This window comes from Rhipicephalus microplus, chromosome X (assembly GCF_043290135.1).
Source record: "Rhipicephalus microplus isolate Deutch F79 chromosome X, USDA_Rmic, whole genome shotgun sequence".
NCBI classification, from domain to species: domain Eukaryota; kingdom Metazoa; phylum Arthropoda; class Arachnida; order Ixodida; family Ixodidae; genus Rhipicephalus; species Rhipicephalus microplus.
Genome location: NC_134710.1, coordinates 137,762,699 through 137,786,659, shown reverse-complemented (window position 1 = coordinate 137,786,659; position 23,961 = coordinate 137,762,699). Strand labels below are relative to the sequence as shown.

Here is a 23,961-nt window from a genome sequence, read left to right as displayed (position 1 = left end):
ACGCCGTATCGACGGGGCTGGAGATTAGATGTATTTAAAACGAGCAGTAATGGCGTGACCAGTTCACCAGCAATCAAGCTGATACAAACCTTCGTCTTCCTCGTCAGGCACACACGCGCGTCGCCCCCTAGAATATCAATATGCATGCCTGTAGCATAACCCCTGGCGGCTCAAGCGCTGTCTCGGCGCATCTAAATGTCAACGGCACTAGGAGAGTGATAGGGCTTCAAACGCGCAACACGTACAATATCGGTAGCCTGTTTGGCACATAAAGGAGACGGGGTAAAAGGACCAATTTCATAGGTTACAGGAGTAACCACACGAAGGATTCAGTATGGACCTGTGTAGCAAGTAATTGATTTTTCTGACAAGCCAACTTGATGGGTCGGAGACCTGAGCAGGACCAAAGAACCGGGCAGAAAGTGTACGTGGCAGTGTCGTTGGTCATACAAACGACGTTGCTACTCTTGAGAGGTCAGAAGGCAAGTACGGGTGATTTCGCGGGCGTGAGCGGCTCAAGTGATAGCGTCCATGGCATATTCACTGGTCGGTACTGCAGGGAACGATGTGATGGTGTCTATAGGCAATGTTCGTTCTCGGCCAAACAGCAGAAATAATGGAGAGTAAGCGGCAGAGTCATGGAGTGAAGAATTGTAGGCAAATGTGACGTACGGCAACGCGGGATCCCAGTCGGTGTGGTTGGTAGAAACATAATTAGCGAGCACGTCTGTAAGAGTTGAATTTAGACGCTCCATGAGTCCATTGGTTTGGGTGTGGTATGACGTAGTCGGCTTGTGTTTCGTATGACAGGACTGCAAGATATCGGCTATGACCTTCAACAAAAAAGGGGGGCCATGGTCTGTAAGCAGCTGCCATGGGTCTCCATGTTGCAAAATCACGTCCTTGAGGAGGAAGTCAGCGACATATGTGGCGCAGCTTGTCGGAAGAGCTCGTGTGATGGCATAACGCGTGGTGTAGTCGGTGGCCACGACTATCCCCGAGGAAGACAAGGGGAAAGGACCAAGTAGGTCCAAGCCAACGCGGAAGAATGGTTCCGATGGAATGTCAAGTGGGTGAAGGCGTGCGACGGGAAGTGTCAATGGTGTTTTGCGGCACTGAAATTTCTCACAAGCCGCAACGAATCTTCTGACTGAGCGTGCAAGCCCTGGCCAAAATAAGCGTCAGCGTATTCGGTCGTAAGTGCGTGAAACACCAAGGTGACCAGCAGTTGGAAGGTCATGAAGTTCATGTAGAACTTCCGAGCGAAGGTGTTTCGGAATGACAAGCAGCAGGGCCGGTCCATCCGGCTCAAAACTTTGGCAGTATAATAAATACACCACCGTGGAGCACGAATGAGCGATGGGACTGATTGGAAGATGGTGATTCAAGGCGCTCAATGATAGCACGCAAGGACGCATCACTGCGCTGCTCATCACCGATGCATGTCATTTGCGAAAGCGAAAAGGCGCAAGGCTCGGTGTCGGCGTCAGTCATACTGCTCGACTCAACAACCGGGTAGTGGAACAGGCAGTCTGTGTCCTGATGTAGACGTCTGGACTTGTACGTTACCGTGTATGTATACTCTTGCAGTCGCAGAGCCCAGCGCCCGAGCCGGCCAGTAGGGTCCTTCAGTGACGTACATAGCGCATGATGGTCAGTTATCACAGCAAAATTTGTGCCATATAACTATGGGCAGAACTTTGAGACTGCCCATACAAGAGCAAGACATTCACACTCTGTAATGGAATAGTTGCGCTCAGCAGCTGTGAGGAGGCAGCTAGCACAGGCGACAACTCGGTTGTGTCCCCGTTGGCGTTGCACTAGGACGACTCCGATTCCGTCACAACTAGCATCAGTTCGGACTTCTATCGGAGCAGATGGGTCAAAGTGAGCCAATATAGGTGGAGTCGTCAGTAGCGTGATTAGGTGAGAAAAAGCAGCAGCTTGGTCGGTACCCACGTAAATGTGACGTCTTTCTTCAGCTCTGTGAGGGGTCGAGCGATGGTTGCGAAGTCTTTCACAAACCTTCTAAAATAGGAACGAAGTCCTACAAAACTCCGGACGTCTTTGACTGACTGGGGTACAGGAAAACTGGTGACTGCACGAATTTTCTCGGGGTCCGGCTGCACACCAGAGGTGTTGACAAGGTGGTTCAACACTAATTTGCTGGCGTCCGAAGTGGCACTTTGACGAGTTTAATTGAAGGCCTGCAGTGCGGAATATGTCGAGAATAGCTGACAAACGCTAAAGGTGGGTCTCAAATGTTGGGGAATATACAACGACATCGTCAAGATAACAAAGACATGTTGATCATTTGAACCCTTGTAGCAGAGTCCATCATGCGCTCGAACGTGGCTGGGGCGTTGCATACCCTAACGGCATAACCTTGAACTGATATAGACCGTCTGGAATTACAAATGCAGTCTTCTCTTTGTCTTTTTCGTCGGCAGCAATCTGCCAGTAGCCGTACGTAGGTCTATTGAAGAAAAGTATCGGCCGTCGTGGAGACAATCTAGAGCGTCATCGATGCGAGGTAAAGGGTAAACGTCCTTTTTCGTGATTCTATTCAGATGGTGGTAATCCACGCAGAATCGCCACGTGCCATCTTTCTTTTTAACGAGCACAACGGGGAATGCCAAAGGGCTCGAAGAGTGTTCAATAATTCCTTTGGCTAGCATCTTGGCGACTTCTTGTTGAATTACTTTGCACTCGGTGGCAGACACCCGGTATGGTCGTCGATGAATGGGGTGAGAATCACCTGTGTTAATGCGGTGCTTGACGAGTGAAGTCTGGCCGAGTGCATGGCTGTCGATGTCGAATATGTCACGGTATGAAGCCAGAAGGCGGCATAGTGTGGCTGACTTCTCAGGTTTGAGGTCTGGGGCGATCATGGAGCGTAAGGTCGCATCGAGGCACATGGCATCATCCTGCGAGTGACGTGGGTTATCGGTACATACGTCTGCCGTAAAACAGGTGACGTGGTCATCAATTAAGGGTCTTAGCATGGCGACCAAAATTCCTTGGGGTAGCACTTGTTTTATGAAACCGAAATTGATAGCAGGTAAATAAATATGTTCGGTTAGAGGCCATGGTTACGATGGAGTGTGGGACAGTAATGTCACACGCCAGGAGAACATCAGGAATCGGCGTCACGATATAATCATCATCGAGCACGGGAGAGGGTGTTGCTAATTCAACGAATGTGAGAGCTTTAGGTGATATCTGGAAGAAGTCAGTGATGCACAGGCTATTCGGGAGTTCAGGGTGAGAATCTGGGAGAAGAGGAAGTTCTAGGCAGAGAGTACCAGCGGCACAATCGATCAGGGCAGAATACGTCGATAGGAAGTCCATGCCGAAGATTAGGTCATGAGGGCAATTTTCAAGCACCGTAAATAAAACGGGGACATGGCGGCCAGCAATGCTAACACGAGTGGTACACATTCCAGTGATGGCCACAGTTCCACCATCAGCTGCTCGGAGGGCTTTAGTCGCTGCAGGCGTGAGGACTTTTTTAAGTAGGCGACACAGGTGAGCACTCATTATGGACACTTGATCTCCGGTATCAACTAACGCCGTCAAAGAAATACCGTCCACATACACCTCAATCAAGTTCGTATTAGTGGGGAGCGACAACGGAGGATTCGGATCAGTCGCAATTGATGCAGCACTACCTCCCGGAGCTGCATGGTCTAGTTTTCCGTTCGAGAGAATCCATAGTTGACCAGCGACGGATAGCGGCGTGGTTTGGGTGATAGGGAACGGCGGCGTTGAGGTGACGGTGAATGAGCGGCTGTTAGGGACGTCGGAAGGATGTCTTCGTAAGGGCGAGAAGAGGAAAATGGGCTCTAGTTTGAGGGCGTCCAAGTGCTGCGGCAGTAGCGGGAGATATGGTCAACTTGGTGGGAGCGGAAGCAGATCAGTTTGTCGCCTGCAGTTCTTCATTCTGTCGGATTGCGAGATCGCGGAAAAAAAAGTGAGTCATGGCGTGGTGCATTTATTGTCATTGGTCTGGAGGTGGGTCGGGAGACAGAGCAGGCCACAGGAAAACCGAGCTTTGCAATTTCCTGCCTCACGACGGCTTGAATAACGGAGACCGCCGGAGGCGTTTGTGTGGCGCCATGGTCGAGCGGATGTGGAGGAAATGGTGCCAGACCTGACACCTCAAGCTCCCATCGAACTATTCGTGTCACGCTGTCCTGCATGGGTGGTGTGGCGCCGAGATTGGTGCAGGTGGATGTAACAGCCGTGTTTGGTAGCCGCGTAAATTGAGGCAGAACATGGCGGCTTTTCGCCGTTTCGAAGCGGCGGCATTCCTTGATAGTCATATCTACGGTCGTGACATTAGTGTAGACGAGCAAGTTGAAGGCGTCGTCCGCGATGCCCTTTAGTATGTGGCCCACCTTGTCACTTTCTGTCATTTGCTCTTTGACTTTTCGGCACAACGCGAGCACGTCCTGTATGTACGAGACATAGGACTCAGTTGCGGACTGCACAAAAGTGGCAAGTTCTTTTCACGCTGCCATTTGGCGACCGGACGGGCCCCCAAAGATGTCGCGTAGTCGCTCCTTGAAGATATCCTAGCTGGTGAGCTCGGCCTCATGGGCGTCGAACGAGACACGTGGGGTGACGTCCAAGTAAAATATTACAATGGCGAGCATCATAGTAGAGTCCCATCAGTGTGTCTGGCTAACACACTCGTACATACGGGACCAGTAGTCAACGTGAAGCCCAGGTTCTGCGGAGAATGTACCGGGATCACGGGGGTAGAGCATTTTCAGGTATGTAGTGGCTGGAGCTACAGATGGAAACGCTGACGGGTTGTTGTCATTGGTAGCCATGGCCGGAGACTGAACGGTGTGGCCACTGCGAAGCTTTGTGTTGAAGACGGGGAATGTTCCACCTCCACCAAATATGTTACGGAAAAGAAGAGACGTCGTATCGACGAAGCTGGGGATTAGGCATGACGATAGTTATAGCGCGAGAACAAAACGACGACACAGAGACAAGAAGGACACGAAAGACACGAGCGCTCTGTGTCGTCGTTTTGTTCTCGCGCTATAACTATCGTCATGTCATACCAACTAGCCCAAGCTGCCACACTTCTGGGGATTAGATGTATTTAAAACCAGCGATAATAGTGTGATACGTTCACCAGCGATCAAGCGGAGACAACCCTTCGTCTTCCTCGTCAGACAACCACGCGCATCGCCCCCTAGAATATCAATATGCATGCATGTAGCAATATGATGCAGTATACGTACAGCATATGTAAAAAAAGTGTTTCATCTGATCACCACCAAACTCCATCTGATGCCCCCACGTGAGATTAATAATACAAGTAAGTAGCCTACATAATTTGCGAACAGTGAAATGGAAGGAAAGCAGCCTTGTCTACAAGATTTATGCTGGGGTACGTTCGCCTAAGCCCCTGTACCACTATAAAAAATAAACTCGCGACGAATACTCGGTGCTAAGTTTGTGCTAAAAACAGGGTTCTTGTTACGAATACAACAGCGAAATACTCAAAGCTTAGCTTTCTGGAGTCAGCCGATGGGCTAAGCTTCTTTCTCATTGGATGTTGTGGCTAAGTAGCATAGGAATTTTTTAGTTCCGATGGTTTTAGTTTTTCCGCTTGCCTCTGTCTGCCTAAAATACACGTCTCTGTTCAACATCAATCGCTAGGCTTTAATGTACCAAACAGGACATAATTTCGAGGCATGCTGTAGCGTTATCAGGATTAACTGTGACCACTTGTGGTTCTTCGATGCACTCATATATCTTTGGTCACGGTTGTTCCTTGTATTTCGCCCCCATCTAAATGCGGCCGCCGTGGTCGGAAATCTGTCCTTCATCATCAAGCATTAGAGCGCGACACCACCCATGCTATGCTGTCATGATCATTTGTTTGATCAACATTTACACGCATACATACCGCGGACAGTATATACATATGGCGCCAGAAAAAAAAATTGATGCCACAGCTACCACTTCCTGTTTTTTTTTTATTACAGAAGTAGGCTGCGTGATATTGTCGCCGCACGGTCCTATAAATAGGAGCATATGAGCCGGCACTAGCTTAGCACAAAATCCAGCAGGAAACCAGAAAAAAATGATGACGAGGGAGTCGCCATCACTGCACAGCACTGCTCTTTGATGCCACATGCATAGACGCAGTCTGCTCGGCAGAGCTTCTCTCCATTTTCGAGTGCTTTTAATGTGAGAGAAGCCTTCAGACAAAGTTTGTTTTGTTTTTTTCTGAAAAACCACAGTTCAGTATTACAGGTGCAATGGCTTTTCGAGCTATAATGAAGCACTGCAGCAGCATATGCCCGTGCTCTCGCTGCGGTACACTGCAGCCGGTCATCTCGGCGCACGCGGCTGAGTTGTGTTGCGACTCTCCACCAGGTGCTGTTTTTCGGCGCGCCACCTATCAAGTGCTGGTCTCCCATAGAGGAGGTCGTGGTCTGTTGGAACTTGGTGAAAACTTCACTTTCGTGCCTTCGGGCCCATTCATTTCGGTGAAATCATGCAGGCACAGGTATGTTTTTCTTGCAAAAAACACAAAAAACAAAAGCCTAGCAAGGCTTCAAAACTGCCAAAAATCCCACCTCCCGCATAGTAACAATTTCATCCACTACACATTTTGAAAATCTGCTAAGTTTAGCGGGAAAACCAATAACTTGGCAACACTGGTTACGACCACAAGCTGGCAGGCCCAGCGATGCTTCGCGTCACGCTTGGCTTCGGTTACAGTGTACTAGAATGGGGCAGTGTGCTCACTGATGGACGAAGAGTGACGCACTAAATGTCGTCGCCGACAGGCGGCGCAGCTCGCAGCGTCACCTGAAGCTTTCCCGTGGCTTCATCGGAGCGGCTATTGCACGCTGCTGTTTTGCGCGTAAGAAAGGTCAAAGTTACGGCGTGTGTGCAACTTTAAAATGCATGGATGAATGCTCGTCCACACAGCCACTACAGTAACAGGTCGTGTAGTCGAAAGCAAGTTGAAAGCATTCAAGATTTTTTTACATCACCTGCTAATCGATACAATGCTCAATGCTATTTCGCCACCGTAGCGATAATAGCGACTTCACTCTCACCATTCGAGCCCCACTGTGCGAATACAGACACCACCTCATTTTGCAATTCTTTTTTTTGCATATGACCGGGTCTAATCGTAACTGACCTATTTAATGCTTTTTTTTTTTTTGCAAATCAGTCATGGGTGGAATCGCTTGGCTTTGCTATAAATGTATGTGCATCGTAATCTTAACAAGCTTTTTAATTACAGACGTAGATCACACAAGGCCGATTGGCGTATAGACGAATGTTGTACTAACAGATCTAATGAAAAAAAAAATGACACAACTTTGCCACAAAGGCAAGGCAATGAACGCGATAGCAACAAATGGGAATGTCACGAGCAGAATGGCAAGCAGATCGAAATGTGCTCCACGTTTCTCACACACAAATAACGCACGAACCATACTTACAAGTACAGATGAATGCGAATAAGCGTCTCTGTTGTTACTTCTCTGTGTCTCAAAAGTGCACTCTTTTTGCTAATGGAGACTGTGCAACGATTGCAAAGACCTTTGTGCACCTGGTAACTAACTACAACAGAATCGTTCCGGTGAAAGCCACAGGCCAGCCAAGACGTACAATCCACCTCAGCGCGAGATAAAAGCGTGCGAGCGAGTGTCCACCTTCTCCTGTCTGCGGGGCAAAGTACACGTGAGAGATGAGAGTGTGCGCCACTGCGCGCTCATTGTGCCATCTTGCTGGTAATGCTAAAAACACAATAGTTGCCCCCCGAGACGGCCATCACTAGCGGTAAGTGGTAGATGTAAATACTTTGCCATTTGAACACTGAAAGACGTCCTTCTCCGTGGGTCAGTGGTTAACGCCTCGCATTCACGATTCAGAGTTTCCACGTTCTATTCCGTGTGCCAAAGTCTTTTTCAAGGTTTTTTTTTTCTTTCTTGCATTTTCTTTATATTCTAGTTCACTATAGTTTTCATTTATATAGTTACGTATACTTATACAGTGAGTGAAGGCGACGCCCACGTCGACGGTAACATCCAGGCGAGAGTGTCCATATAATGCTATCGCAATGAAATATCTATGCATGGTTATAATCAGTACGTAACAAGCAATATACAACATGTGCGTATGCGTATTTTTTCAACACCGCAGTATTAAATTGTACCAGTGCTTCAGCAGCGTGAATAGAACAGGACACGAAAAAACAGTCAACAACATAACGTGCTGACAAATTCATTTTATTTGCACAACACCGTGTCTGTGTATGCGCAAATGATTGCTTTATCACAAAATAGATTATAAATGCAGAAATTGTCACTCGTGAACAAGAATAAACAGATACAACAAACGTGAATAAACACCTGCTAATTGACCAAAAAAATAAAAAAAAAGGTATGCAAGGATTATTGTAATTCAAAAGCCTGTCAGTGGGCATCCAAAAGCCGAAGACAAAAACGTTGTTACTTTACAACTCCGATAAAAAATTCATCAATGTGCACGCTATACACGAACCTACGCATATATAGTTGAACGCCAGCATCAAATATAAAAAAATAGTGAAAAAAAAACTGGGTGAAACAATGAAATAACCCACACAAAACCACCCAGAAAAGCAAATTTTGCGTCATAATATAGGTGACTGCATGCCGCACTTGTCCTCGACCAAAGTTGAAATATAAAACGATTGATCTTGTAAATTTCCACTAATCGAATTCTTTGGCTTTACCAAAGTATGATTATGGCTTTGCAGTCACTGCCTGCGTGTTTTCTTGCTTTTTTTTGTCGCAATTGACATTGTGGTCATTCTAAGATGGGTCGAGCTCTTTTTGTCATCGAACACTGCCCCGTAAATTTCTCTATATGTACGCGGCATGCTTTGTGTGCGTGACCGCCAGAGGCTGGAAAAAACCTGTCCTTTCCGTCCAGATGCACCCAGCAGGCCATTTTTTGAGACAGCTGCAATTTGCGGATAGACATAGATGCCGATCCTTCAGAAAAACCAGCATTCACCAGTGCAGCAAAGCGGCTCATGTGATACCAAAAAAGGTCCTTCAAATGAATGAATGGCGTGAACATGTGCTGCAGCTGGGCATACACGAATAGAAACAGCAGTTTCAATTGCTTGAAATTCCAGACCACGTTCATATATGAATACACATATTTATCTCTTGCATCATTGTGGAGGCCCTCTCCCCACCTTCAACTCCGTGCTTAATATCCCCCGAACTACAGCATAACCCCAGGGATGCGCAGACACACTTCACACACAGCAAGAGAAGTTTTCAGGAGAAACTGGCAGCGCCCCTGGCGGATGCCCGGTCTGTCGACGCGGGGAGCATAGAGTTCCTTTATATACACTAGAGGGAACACTGGCGCTAGTGCTTATGGGAGCTGCAAAGCACGGTGCTTCAGCGAGCATGGGAATGATGGGTAATACACGTATTTGTCTAACCTTTGTACTTCTGGCTTCGTGTGTGTTCGTGTGGCTTGCAGCTGTTTTTTCACGAAACGAAAATCAGCAAATTTTCACCGGTTGCACTTAACCACCTTATTATTTTAGGATTACCATTTTGAATTGGGTCACAAAGTTCAAAAGGGTTTGTTCTTTTCTTCAAAATGAAACCAAAACACAGCAATAAGCGAAGCCGCAAGTACAATTCCGTGCCCGCAAGTAAGAAGACTAGGCAAATCTGGGTACTACCCATCATTCCCATGGTTACAGTGGCTAGAATAGGGAAGGGTGATGAACGCGTCAGCTAGCTCATAACGCCTTGGAAGGAAACCGCCAGGTGGCGCTGGCACACGTTTGCACGTCACCCAAGGCGGTGATGCACTGCACAGAGACGAGAATCAACCACGCGTGGGGGCAATGTAAAATACATTTTGTTGCTCATACGTGGCCTCAAATGGCAACAGAGCAAACATGTTATTTAGCTTCTGAAATTACAAGATGCCTACACGGGTGTGCGACTGTACTGAAATATTGACAGGGTGCCAAAAGTGAGCATGTGATGGCACCGAAACATTTTATTGATCTGAAGTGGTAGAAGAGTGAAACGATGAACTCGGTCGAGAGCCGTTGTTTGCAACACCTTCGCCGGCGAACCATCATTTCTTCAAGCACTAATGTGTAAATAAAGCCCCATCATTCGTAACATGCATGGCTCGCTATAGCTACTTCTACTAACGCATAATCAAACTCAGAGATGAAACTCACGAGCGGTATCTAAATGAAAACATTTTATTTTCTGCACACTGGTCATACAACGCATTTCCTAGAAGTGACTCACTATCTGTTTACAACAATGCATTCTTAATAATTGGCCACGCATCTTTTTCTATCTCCAAGAAAAAAAGTTCACAAACGCACCACAGAACATTGTTTCCCTTGGGCTATAAACCTAGGTGATGCGCCTGAGCTTCATGTGCTTTCTCTTTTCATGGGAAGATGCTCGCTCCTTGTGGAGTGCCTTTGTGTACAAACGCAAATGGGTTGGATGGATGAATTTTATTTGGTCCTTCGGAACGCGCTTGAGCAAGTTGCGGGCTGCTCTCACGTCGAAACAACAAGACCAAGTCTTTTTCGTGCGTCGCGGGCCCGGTGGGCTGTCCATAACTGTTGCTCGAGTCCGAAACTTGTAATAGCACTCTCCCATTTGGATGGCCTGATGACTTCCCCACAGCATAACACGAGGCACCGCCACAGTATATGTTACAAGTTAGCTATATTGTCGCAGAAGGAACATGTATTAGTTGGCGGTATTTCAGGATAAATTTTGTTTGAGCAGAAAAGACTTGGTCACTTGATTGGTGAAGCTTGGACCATGTTGTTTGCAGTCCAGCGTGAATATTTTTCTGAAAGCAGGAAATAAGCTCTTCCAAGCTGTTACTGTGAAACTCGTAGCTAAACCACTTTGAAAAAGCGATTTCAAGGGCGTCCGTGCAATGGGGTAAGAGGAGCGGGATTCCCCCCTAGTCACATGGGAGGGGGGCGCTACATCTGCTCTATACATTGACTAGACAACAGGGCACTCTTTTAGTAACCTAAAAGGGGGGCGCAACATCTGCTTCATACCCCGATTTAATAGGGAGGGGGGGGGCAGCAATGAACATTCACCCCCCCTGAACGGGAATCCTGCACACGTGTACGGGCCTTTCCCTTTCAATGCGGACAATTTCGCCATTCACAGTGTGCTCAAGATGCTGGGAGATGTACCTCTCGTCGAAGTGCAGCTCGCACACAGTCGAGTTCTCTTGAAGCAGCTTGTCAGCATGCGAGATTGCTCTCCGCCACTGCGCTAACAGAGCTTCGTTCTTTGGAACACCGAACAACGCATGCTTCTTTTAGCTGACTTGTAGCCTGTAGTGCACCCCGGGACTAAGCAATGACTTTGTTTTCGCACCGTGAGAGTGCATTCAGAAGCATTGGTGTCAGAGTGCCACCACAATAAGAAAAAAATGAGGACAAACGCGCCCAATAAAACTGTCGGAATCGTGCAAACAACATATAAATGTCTGCGCGCGCCCCCCGCGCCTCAATCGCAAAGGCTTCATTGCACTCTGTAGGCCCCGCTTGCCACTCATCAAACTTCCCTATTCTAGCCACTGTACCATGCTCGCTAAAGGATGGATGGACAGATATGGCTGTACCCTTTCGATCGGGCGGAGGCTAACGCCACCTAGCCGTAATACTTAGTTAACCAAAAAAAAAGATTTATCCTTTTTTTTTCCTTTAAATAGTCAGGTTGAGGACTGGTACTATGATTGTACTTTGATTGAAGACTGGTACGTGCCTTGATTGTAGCCGCCAATCAGATAACCTCCTTCTAGTTAATTCTACCCGCTTAAAGTCTATTTTCTGTCCCTAAACCCCAGTGCTTTGAAAAACTCTGCGCCATCATCCTGAACTATAGGGTGAAGCCCTTTACAGAACATTAACAAGTGTTCTGCAGTTTCCTCCTCCTCTCCACATGCACTGCATACCGTTTCTACCCCTTCGTATTTGGCCCGATAAGTCTTGGTTCGCAATACTCCCGTCCTGGCCTCAAACAGTAGAGAACTACCCCGGGTATTATCATAGATCCTTTCCTTGGCAATTTCCTACTTAAAAGTTCGATAGATCTCTAGTGCGTACTTGTTAATCATGCCAATTCTCCACATGTCAGTCTCCGTTTCGTTCACTTTCTTCTTAACCGATAATTCATTTTGGTTTGGCCACCTGCTGTTTTCTAAGTGTTTACCAGCGAATTTCTTAGTTCGCTTCCTCCATTTTGTATCGACATTCTTCATGTACAAGTAGCTGAAAACCTTCCTAGCCCAACGCTCCTCCCCCATTTCTCTCAATCGCTTCTCAAATTTTATCTTGCTGCTAACTTCCCTGCCCTGGAATGATGTCCATCTCATATCACCTTGTAGTCCCTGATTTGGTATATTTCCTTGAGCTCCTAAAGCAAGACTACCTATTCCTTGTTACTGAATTTCTAATATTGCTTGAACTTCTGGCCTCATGCCCAAGACTGCATTGCTGAAAGTCAGACCAGGAACCATGACACCTTCCCAATTCCTCTCACCACATCATACCTATTGTAATTTAACAGTGCCCTATTTTTCATCACCACTGCATTCCTGTTTTCTTTAGTCTTTACGTATATTTTGTGTTCCCTAAGGTACTCGGTCCCATTGCTTATCTATACACCCAGATATTTGTATTGATTCGTACTATCTAGCGTGACCTCCTGTATCCTAAGCTCTCTACCTTCATTATCATTAAAAATCATGATTGCTGATTTTTCCTTACTGAACCTGAAATCTAACCTATCTCTCTCATTACTGCAGATGTCCATCAATCACTGGAAGTCTACCTTGTTGTCGGCCATTAGCACTATATCATCTGCGTAGATCAATGCTGGTAGTGCCTGTTCAATGACTTTTCCTTGTTTGACGAAAGAGAGATTGAAGCTAAGTCCACTCCCCTTTAATTTGACCTCTAATCCTAAGAGGTACATCATGAATAACAAGGTTGACATCCCTGCCTAAGCCCCCGTTTCATCTCTCTGGGCTTAGATACCTGTTTTTTCCTATTTTATAACTACTTTGTTACTTTTATAGATATCCTCCAAAAGATTCATGACTCCATCTTTCCACCCAGTGTGTCCAGTATTCCCCACAAGTCCTCTTGAATCACGCTATCGTACGGTCCCTTGATATCCAAAACTGTCAGTCACAGGGGCCTCTGTTCCTTTTCTGCTATTTCGATGCACTGCGTCAGTGAGAACAGATTGTCTTCCAACCTCTTTTGTTTCCGAAACCTATTCTGCAGTTCCCCCAGTACTACCTCATCCTCTATCCATGCCTGCAGTCTTTCCTTTATAATCTGCATCACCAGCCTGTAGACCAATGATGACACTGTTATAGGATGGTAGTAGTTTACGTCAGCTTTGTCCCCCTTTCCTTTATAGATCATAGTCATCCTACTAAGTTTCGATCCATCGGGGACTTCACCATCGATTATTGTTTTGCTCGCTGCCTCTCTCAAAGGCAGCGAGCATTGGGACTTGGGACCCAATGCCTTCAACAGCATAATCGGGATGCCATCAGGGCCTGTTGAACCCTCTTCTCAGCCCTTTCCCACTCTCTTTGGGAAAATGAAGCCACTGCACCACTTGATCCATCCTTGTCCATTGAGGTGCATAAGGCACTTCTTTGTTGAAATTTTTATGTCACCCTTGTTCTTATATATTCAATAGCTTCGTCCCCTTCTAGCCTAACACCTTGAGCTGTAATTAAACCTCTGCTCTCGGCTTGTTTCATTTCTTAGGGAGTTTAGATGGTTCCAAAATTTTGCAGCTGCCTTTCTATCGTTTTTAATCTTTTCATTGATCAAAAGAGATGCTTCCCTTCGACAGCTTAGAAAAATGTCCCATTTTCTTTCAACATCATCTGTCGGTTCATCCTGCTGCTTAGCATGTCTATGTTCCCTTGAGGCTTCCCGACGTCTTGCTATGGCTCTCTTAACTTCTTCATCCTACCATCTCTTGGTTTGGTGGGATGAGGAAGTCTTACTAACAATCGCAGCGCCAGAGTCCCCTCTGGTTCCTTTTAAAAAACTCTATGGCGGGAAGGGCCATGGCGCTGCAGCGCAGGGATAGGCCCACTGCCTCCTTCTAGTGCACTGTAGCTTCAGAGTAGAGGGTGGAGAGCTCAATGTGGTGGAAGTGACGAAGAGGCGCTTAGAATAGTGGCGGCGGCGCGGAGCGCTACGTGTTTAGTGGTTGCTCATATTTGTGTGTTAGCCAGTTAAGCGACTCTTAGTAATGTTTTTCTTTTCTTTATTTTTGTGTAAGTTCTTTCGTTTTGTCTCTCGGTCACGCCGGTTTTGGGGCACCAAACTACGGCAACCCGTTAAAAAGGGCAAGACCACCAAGATCATAGTCATGGCCAGGCTACACAGCATGCATAAATATCAAAACCCTACGGATTGTGTAAAGATGCAACTCACAGTGCGAATCGACATTGCACTTCAGCAATGCACTGCTTGGTTCCTTAGGTACACAGTCTACAACCTGCAAACCAAAAGCACAAGTTTAAGCAGCAACGTATGAACAGCATGTGCACGCATAGCTCTGCGAGCTTGCAGCAGCGTTATAACTGCAGTTAACCAACATTTTCCGATACAATTTCAAGCAGTGGTAGTCAGTCATTTCAACAGATCGCACTTGTGACCAGCCGATTAAGGATCACAACAGCGCTGAGCTTCTACAGCACTTGCCGATCGCTACTGCGCGAAAAGTTCATTTGTAGATCGAAAAAGAGCTAAATTGAGGCAAATGAGGGCCAAACACACGCCAAATGCAACGAGCACTTTCAAGAAGACTAAGCTTACCGGGCTTGCAGAGCCGCATTGCTTTAGGAAGCTCAGAAACGGTTGATCAACTGTCCTATTTATTTCTGCCTAAAGACTCAACAAAACGGCTGGTAGCATTACGTCGCATTACAAAATTACTGCGAACTACGCATGTTCGGAGTTACATTAACACGGCATATTCTCCATCTGCGCTGGTCTGCGTGTTGACGACGAATGTTGACGGTGTTCTGTGGCTAGACTGCACCTGCGCGCGTTTCTTTCCTTACGGCCACAGAACACCTTTACGGCCTTCTCACCCGTCGCGAATACAATGAGTACGTTTCGCCACCCGTCGGCGGTAGGGGCGCAGCGACCCGGACATCGAAATGGCAGAAAAGGAACTCAGGCTTCGTGGCTAGCATTTTTGGATATCAAGGGAGCGTACGATAATGTAGTTTAAGAGGACTTGTGGGGAATACTGGACACACTAGGTGTGGAAGATGGAGTCACTAATCTTTTAAAGGAAATCTATAAAAGTAACAAGGTAGTTATAAAGTGGGAAAAACAGGTATCCAAGCTCACAGAGGTGAAACGGGGGCTTAGGCAGGGGTGTCCTCTGTCAACCTTGTTATTCATGATGTACCTACAAGGATTAGAGGCCAAATTAGAGGGAAGTGGATTTGGCTTCAACCTCTCTTTCGTCAAACAAGGAAAACTCATTGATCAGGCACTACTAGCATTGGTGTACGCAGATGATGTAGTGCTAATGGCCGACAACAAGGAAGATTTGCAGAGATTGATGGACATCTGCGGTAATGAGGGTGATAGGTTACATTTCAGATTCAGTAAGGAAAAACCAGCAGTCATGTTTTTTAATGATAATGAAGGTAGTGAGCTTAGAATACAGGAGGTCACGCTAGAGGCAACAGATAAATACAAATATCTGTGCGTATGGATAAGCAATGGGACCGAGTACCTAAGGGAACACGAAATATACGTGACGACTAAAGGTAACAGGAATGCAGCAGTCATGAAAAATAGGGTACTGTGGAATTACAATTGGTATGATGTTGTGAGAGGAATATGGAAAGGGGTCATGGTTCCTGGTCTGACGTTTGGCAATGCGGTCTTGGGCATGAGATCAGAAGTTCAAGCAAGATTAGAAATTAAGCAACATGGAATAGGTAGGCTTGTTTTAGGAGCTCATGGGAATACACCAAATCAGGGAGTACAAGGTGATATGGGATGGACATCATTCCAGGGCAGGGAAGCTAGCAGCAAGATAAAATTTGAGAAGCGATTGAGAGAAATGGGGGAGGAGCGTTGGGCTAGGAAGGTTTTCAGCTACTTGTACATGAAGAATGTCGATACAAAATGGAGGAAGCGAACTAAGAAATTCGCTGGTAAACACTTAGAAAACAGCAGGTGGCCAAACCAAAATGAATTATCGGTTAAGAAGAAAGTGAACGAAACGGAGACTGACATGTGGAGAATTGGCATGATTAACAAGTACGCACTAGAGATCTATCGAACTTTTAAGTAGGAAATTGCCAAGAAAAGGATCTATGATAATACCCTGGGTAGTTCTCTACTGTTTGAGGCCAGGACGGGAGTATTGCGAACCAAGACATATCGGGCCAAATACGAAGGGTTAGAAACAGTATGCAGTGCTTGTGGAGAGGAGGAGGAAACTGCAGAACACTTGTTCTGTAAAAGGCTTCACCCTATAGTTCAGGATGATGGCGCAGAGTTTTTCTAAGCACTGGGGTTTAGGGACAGAAAATAGACTTTAAGCAGGTAGAATTAACTAGAAGAAGGTTGTCTGATTGGTGGCTAAAGTCAAAGCACGAGTGAAAATTAAACCCTTCACTGAAAAGTACCAGTCCTTAACTTTACTATTTAAAGGAAAAAAAGATAAATCTAGTGGTTAGTTCTCTAAATATTGTGGCTAGGTAGCGTTAGCCGCCGCCTGATCTAAAGAATACAGCCACATCCATCCATTCATGCTTATTCTGGAATTTGCTTTATTCTCGAATTTATCCACCACGGCTCCATTTTATTCGATGCTTTGTCAGTGTTCAGTCTGCAGTAATTTTTTTAGTCGAGAAGGAAGTCACACAACCTTCAGTGCACGCGCGCATTACGCACATGGATGTATATTAGATGCGTGAAGGTGTGGTTCCGTATTGCAAGCACCATTCGGGGAAAACACCCAGCGTTCCTTCTCACCAATTCCCAAACAATACTCAGCTGTGCGGCAAGTGGCAAAAGAATATTGCGACAGACAGCCTCATCATCAACGACAAGTCTGCATCGACAGTCGTATGCAACAGACACTTGCGCGATGAAGACTATGTGTCAGCGTTCTGCATAAGAAACCTTATTCCTGACTGCGCGCGCGCCTACTCTTTTCGAGAACTATCTTTCGTACATGATTTCAAGCCTCACAAAGATCCTGCTTCACGGGTTTGGCCCCTACGTCAAACATCAAGGAAGCAAAAAGCGGAGACCAATGAAACAAATCTGGATGCTGCAACTTCACAAGACACTGTCACTGAACAAGAAGCAGCAATAAGTGTTTGCACGCAAACAATAAACAGCGACGCTCATTGGGCGGCTCGATATTAAACTATGATAGGACGATTGCGCTCCCAAATTTCGAACCATTGTTTAAAATGCGAGGAAGTGCAGCGATTGCTGCAATGAAAAAAAAAATGCGTCCGAATAGTATCGCGAAAGCCAGCACCACGCATGCGTTAAGAAAATTGCAGCAGATGCACATAAAGAAGATGAAAAGGCAGTGTTTCTTTTGCATAAAAAATGTGATGGAAGAAAGCATTTAGCGTACTCAGACGATTGTGTAAGGGGTATGTGGTATGCCGCTTTTTGTCGCAAAGAGGCTACGATTATGCGCGCACTTCGGGGCTTGTCACACTGCCAGCAAAGTACACTCTTCAGATGTGTATAATTCTAAGCCCAGCATCATCAGGTATGAGCAATGCCATAATCCATTTGTGCATCTTCAATGATTAAGCAACTTGTTTTTCAACGCGCGGTGAGTGCAGAAGCGCGCTCGAACTCACATGTGCTAGCGTTGCGCGCGCTGTATGGAGTGGCGGAAGATGGCAGAATCGCAGCGTCCTCCTCGAAGTAGTGACGACACTGACGAGAGGCATGTACTACACTTCCTCCGTGACTACACTCGTTGCGAAGGCCGTAAGAAGGGAGCGTGCAGGTACAGTGGAGTGAACGAGGCGGCCGCGCCGCATCTCGGCTGATTCTCCAGCGGGTGACAGTAGCGGCGGCGCTGTAGTTCCACGGTACTGAAGATCGCGGGAGCGTCTGCATGAAGAGCGCGCGCGCCCGAGCCTGCGAAAGCGTGTAATTGCTCGTTTTCAGCGCGTTTAATGCGTTTCTGAGCCTTTGTCAGTGGACGCACCTGCTACGCGCCATGGTGCACGAGTAAATATGCAGGCACGCCGAAATTGCGTCGATACATTCACTGTTTCAAAGGCCTGCCGACCCAGAAAAAAAAATGTAAATCGAAATTTGCACGGATCCGCCTATATACTTACTCAGTCAGTGCTTTGAGTTGCGTTACATCATAGGTGGTGACTGGCGAACTACAAAGAGAGGAGAAGTATCAAAACTATGATTAAATCATGCGCTCGTTTTGTCAGCAGTCTCTACGATATCCACAGAGCACAGTGTTCCTCATATGAGCCTACATGCGTTCGATTGTTTCACGAGAAACTCGAGTGTAAGTAACGTTGTCACAACATTATTTGGCAACGAATCTTTTTTATGACGCCAGTTTTGTGGAAGACAATAATTATTGCTTTTCGAAAGGCTTAATAGATATTAAACTTATTAAAAACAACACTCAAACATATTAAAAAGTGCCAATTGTATATATAGCCCGTCTGTTAATCTGCGTAAATTCGTTGTAACCAGTTCTCATTTGGTATGAACAGCTTATATTGGGCTGCTTTCCAAATATTCTATTGGCGTAACGCCATTGCAAGCGAACAAGTTTATGACGATATTTTGTATTATAAGCGTTGATCTATCAATAAGCATCAAAAGTGATGGCAGGCAGTGGTGCATCTTGTTTTGAGAAATTCACCTTCCTTCTCGTATATGTACACAGTAAACACACAGATATATATATATATATATATATATATATATATATATATATATATATATATATATATATATATATATATATATATATATATATATATATATATATATATATATATGGTCACACTGACGAAGGCTGGCCCACCAGCCGAAACGTATGTGATTAATAAAAGTGTTTCCTCGTTAGTCGTGCTTTTTCGCTTCCGTTTTTACTACGGAGCCAGTGCGCTTCCTTCCTCGCAACGTCTATATATATATATATATATATATATATATATATATATATATATATATATATATATATATATATACTTGAACTTGTTTTGAGACCTAATACTCAAAAAGGTGAAATCTACAATGCGCATTTGTAGAGACACGCTATGTCCCGCTTCGCCAACTGTAAACTATTCGCGCAGGGCTACCCAGGATTTCTTTTTTTTTTGAGGGGGTGTGGTGTGCAGCAGAACGCCTAATTTTCAATTTAGGCAATTTAGACAAAATTACGCAATTGTGGTCACATTCACAGCGACCACAATTGCCTAATTTTGCAATTGGTGGTCGCTGTGAATGCCTGTAATTATTTTAGTATACCCTGAAAAGTTCAATTACCAAAACATTTCATGGTGTAGGGGGTTCAGATTCCCTTCCTCTCCCCTCTTTCCTTGTGGCTTTCTAATTCTGCGTGCGTGTGACACAGTATTTGTTTTTTTTAATCACACAGCTTTCTGAGCACAGCTAGCTTCCAATAAATTAGCTCAGTTATTCTGAATATTGTAGACGCCTAACCGACGAAGAAAAAGTTGAGAGAAGAAATAAGTATAAGACACACCCTCTCTGAATTATTTTCGATCTCTCACAAGGGCTTTTATGAAGCTCAAATTCAGTAGATGGGCGTGTCATACTTCGAGCGCTAAGGCATCATGTGCTAGACATGAATGATGGGCAGGTGCGAAGAAATCTGCATCAAGAAATCGCGACGGAGGAGCCGAAGCGCGTAGGAGTTCCTTCACGCGGCTCTTTCAGTACTATTCGACTGCAGCGCTGCCGCTGTTGGCAACGCGGAAGGGATCAGGCGGCGAGGCGCGGTCACGCCACTCAACTCTTCTAATATACTGTGCAGGTGTGGTCTAGCCCGGAGTGTTTTCTGCTTATACCACAGAGCGGCGCTAGCAGCGTACCACATCATGAAACAAAACTACAGCAGCGCTAGTGACGCCATCTGTTGGATAACATTGACTGCGGCCGCCTGTGCATGCCCTGTGCCAGCTGCCACAGCCTGCCAGCGCACGGTGCGCACGGCCCCGGAAACTTTGAAGTTCAAGTACTCACCTGTAGGAGGCGAAAAAATCAACCGCGGCGCGTTTCTGCTTTAAACATCTAGAGTGGATCTACTAACCTCTCTCACCACTCGCGCTATTGCACTTTTTTGTAGAGGCGCCTTCGTTGGGGCAAGTTTTGTTTTAAAATGATCAAATACTACACGTTTGCGTACCGCTACACATAAAAAACATTTTGTTCTTCTTGCAAGTAGTTTTTATTAAACATGTGCTGCGTTATTAACTTTTTGTAGTAATTTTTGATTCAGCTGACTCGATGTCAGTAACAGCCTATCGACATCATTATCCTCACTTCAAAGTTTGCGGCGGCCAATGGTTGCGACAGCAGGTAACGGCTCGCGGTACGTTCGGAGGTGTCTCGGACTGTTTCGTTTCGCTGTTAATATTTCGAGCCTCTGCCGACCGACACATTCTTTCTCATTCTGTTTATTTTGACTCGTTCAAATGCTTTCGCGAAGGGAATTCGAGTGACTTTCGGGGAACGAAGCGACCGTTGAAGCTTTCATTGGATGAACACCCGTTGCAAGCCCGGGCCGGTGAGTAGAAACCACTTCAGTTTTTTAAGGATGGTTGCTTGCGGGGCTAGTTGGTTCATGTCAACATATGTGTAGTTATTTTTGCCAATGACTGCGTAGGCGTCACACGGTGGCAGCGCATTGCAGTATTAAATTTTAAAACTGTTGAACGTCTCAATCTGTAACCGAAAAAAAGTGCGTTACTTGCGGCGTGCATGGCTTCACGTGGGAACGAGTCGCTGACTCAATAGTCAATTCTGAAATTCTATCACCAGGTAACACCAACCAGGCCGTTGCGATAAAAGAAGGCAAATAAATCACTGTCGCCTCGCATGTGTCTTCTTAGCTAGCCCATATATTAGTGCAAAAAACCTACTAGTTAATAGTTTACTGCAGTCGCGTTCGAGAAAAATCACATAATTATAGGTCTGATTTTGCTATAGTGTGACAAAGGAAGCGTCACATAAATGAGAAATACTTCTTTTTCTGCCACAGCCTCCTGGCCCACCTGACATGGAAGCAAATGTGTACAATGGGCAAAGAACCTGCTACATGACATGCCTTGTGAAGAAGCAGCCCTGAGTGATATACGTGTTATGAGGTACCACTACATATATGTATAAAATACTGCTGTTTACTAATTAACTGAGCTTATTTGTTTACTTCGGAAAATTTCATGCATTGATATCTGGTGATGTTACTTGTTTTTCCAGACTGCCATGCAATGACAGGATGACTACCCCCGAATGTCCACTCTGCCAGCACGTTGAAACATCTGAATGCCCACTACAACAGGTCATCTCTAACCTCACACGTGTAATGCTGTATTTGTGAACGTTTTACCGCGCATATCGTGAAGAGGTGCTTTAGATTGGCTACAAGCATTGCCTGCCTACCGTGGCATGGAATCTACACTTCAATAATGTTGAAACTATAACACTATTAGTTAGATTGTGTGGCGCTGCTGAGCTCAACAACACACTGTTTGATCCCAGCCAGTGCAGCCATATTTTGATGGGGGTGAAACACTAAGACGCTTGTGTGCTTAAGGGTTTGTTCGATTCGCCTGCACCACATGATCCATTTTACAAAGTGCTGCACCTCGCCATTCGTTTCAGTGGCGCAGCAATGGCATCTTCTAAATCTTGCAATTCATATCAGAAAGCACAGGAGAGATACAGCACCAAAACTATTTCATGACTTTCCTGTACCTTCTGCTCTGACGGCGCTGGTGTGGTGCAGCCGCTCGCACAGCTTAACAAACAACATAGCATTAGACGTAGGTGCTCTACCCACCCTTATAAATGCGGCGTGTTTTGCCAAGATGTTTGCATCTCATTAAATTAAGTGAACAAAAATAAGGATTCCACCTTGTCGGCACCTTGTCATTCACTTATGATGCCGCACCGCTGAACTTCTCGTGCACAGCTGTGAACCAGTTCGGATTGGTGCAGGTGAACTAAACTGACCCTTAAAAGATGGAAGCTTGAAAATATGAAAAACATGTTAGCATAAGGGGTCAAAGCAAATGTTTCGACAAGCAGTCTTGTCTCCTGTGAGGCTAAAATGTCATTTGTTTGAACCACTGGAAGCCAGAATCAATCTATATTTGCCCACTACTGTACGACTCACGATCACTTCATAGTTGGCATGTGAATCGTCGGAGATTATTATTTGCACTACATAATGAACACACCCACAGTTATGGGCATTAACAGGCTTTCCGACATTTAGTTGTGCCTTGTGACAGTTTACCAACAACACCCAGAACTGTTTTGTCTTAATTAACTGTGTTTAGCTCATACGAGTTTACAAAAAGATGCACCATAGCTCATACGACTGCACTCAATTGCTTTAGCTTTGCACATATGTTTAATGGGCTCCTAGAATAATAAATCATAAAGGTAATGAGCAGTTGTAGCACAGCTTCCTCAAAAATGTGAATGCTGCCATGAAGAGCAAGATTGTGTTCATTGCATCTGGTACTGTTTTTTTTTTTTGCAGAAAAATGTTCCAGATTTCTTTGTGCACATCTGTTTCTGTTTAAATCAAGTTGTCATAACTATAGTGTCTACCACTAAGAAGTGACATTCTGTGCGCTACGGTCATGAAAAAAAAAATATAGGAAATCGCACAGGTAGTTGAAACATACATGATCTTCACTTATCTACAGCCACACTGCAAGATAGTACGTATTTCAAGTCCTAACCTCTAGAAGTAGCAGGGAGAAAGCAACTTCATTTTCAAGCACAAGTATACTGAAAAAGTAAACATAATAACAAGTGTGTAATAAATGTGACCTTTATTGATCCAGTATTTGGACAGATTCACATCATGTACCACCAATTGATTTCAGGAGTGCTTGCTTGCAAGAGAGTACTCAAGTTATATGGATATGTCTATGCAAAAAAAAGAGATTGTGCTCAGGGCTGAGCAGATAGAGTACCAACAAAGATGTACAGACAAAAAATTGTACAATGCATACCTAAAGCTTATTTTCTTAGAATTGGGCCTTTTCGATCTGTAAGCACACACCTAATAAGTGTCCCTTTAGCATACATGTTCGCTGCATACTCAGCAGACTGGTCATTACCTGCGACGAGAAATTCTAGCTGTGGTAACTGTGTAACTTAACTCTAACAATAAATGTAGCAAGCCTGAAATATTTTTAGGCCCATCCCCTAAGTACATAATGGCTATGATATGGGCTCACGGCTGAGTATTAAAACTAGTGCCTACCCTCTCGACACGATGCGACATTGCAGAATTGTGAAGTACTCAATGTAGCATTGCAGAGCAAGAAAGATTCAGAAATGCACGCATCCGCAATCGCTTATTTAACAAATTTAGCAAAACTACATTGCTCTAACTACGCGAGCTATCTATCGGCAATGTGCAAGTATCCTTCCCGATTCCACATCATGCATTCGCTTCAAGATCAACACCACGGAGCAAGCGCCGCATCTGACGGCAGAATCGGACTCTTGTTTTGAAGCCACGCTATTAAACTCGAGCGCCGCAACACAATGAGAGCGACGTTCATTCAGCGATTTCAATGTTCAGTTATATGCATATGCTT

At 45.4% G+C, this 23,961-nt stretch overlaps 1 protein-coding gene across 3 annotated transcripts in view; it reads right to left on the bottom strand.

The window, feature by feature from the left end:
- Positions 1 to 15,191, bottom strand: part of LOC119176537 (AKT-interacting protein) — an 83,751-nt gene extending 68,560 nt beyond the window's left edge. For 2 of the 3 annotated variants that reach the window (XM_075877836.1, XM_037427878.2), the window contains exons 1-2: positions 14,924 to 15,190; positions 14,540 to 14,603 (exon numbers count right to left, since the gene is read on the bottom strand). In XM_075877836.1, coding sequence (XP_075733951.1) covers positions 14,540 to 14,554 — 15 coding nt within the window. In that variant the 5' untranslated portion in view covers positions 14,555 to 14,603; positions 14,924 to 15,190. Of the gene's footprint in view, positions 1 to 14,539; positions 14,604 to 14,923 lie in introns of all 3 variants that reach the window. The other variant, XM_075877837.1, reaches the window with a different exon arrangement.
- Positions 15,192 to 23,961: the final 8,770 nt, after the last annotated feature.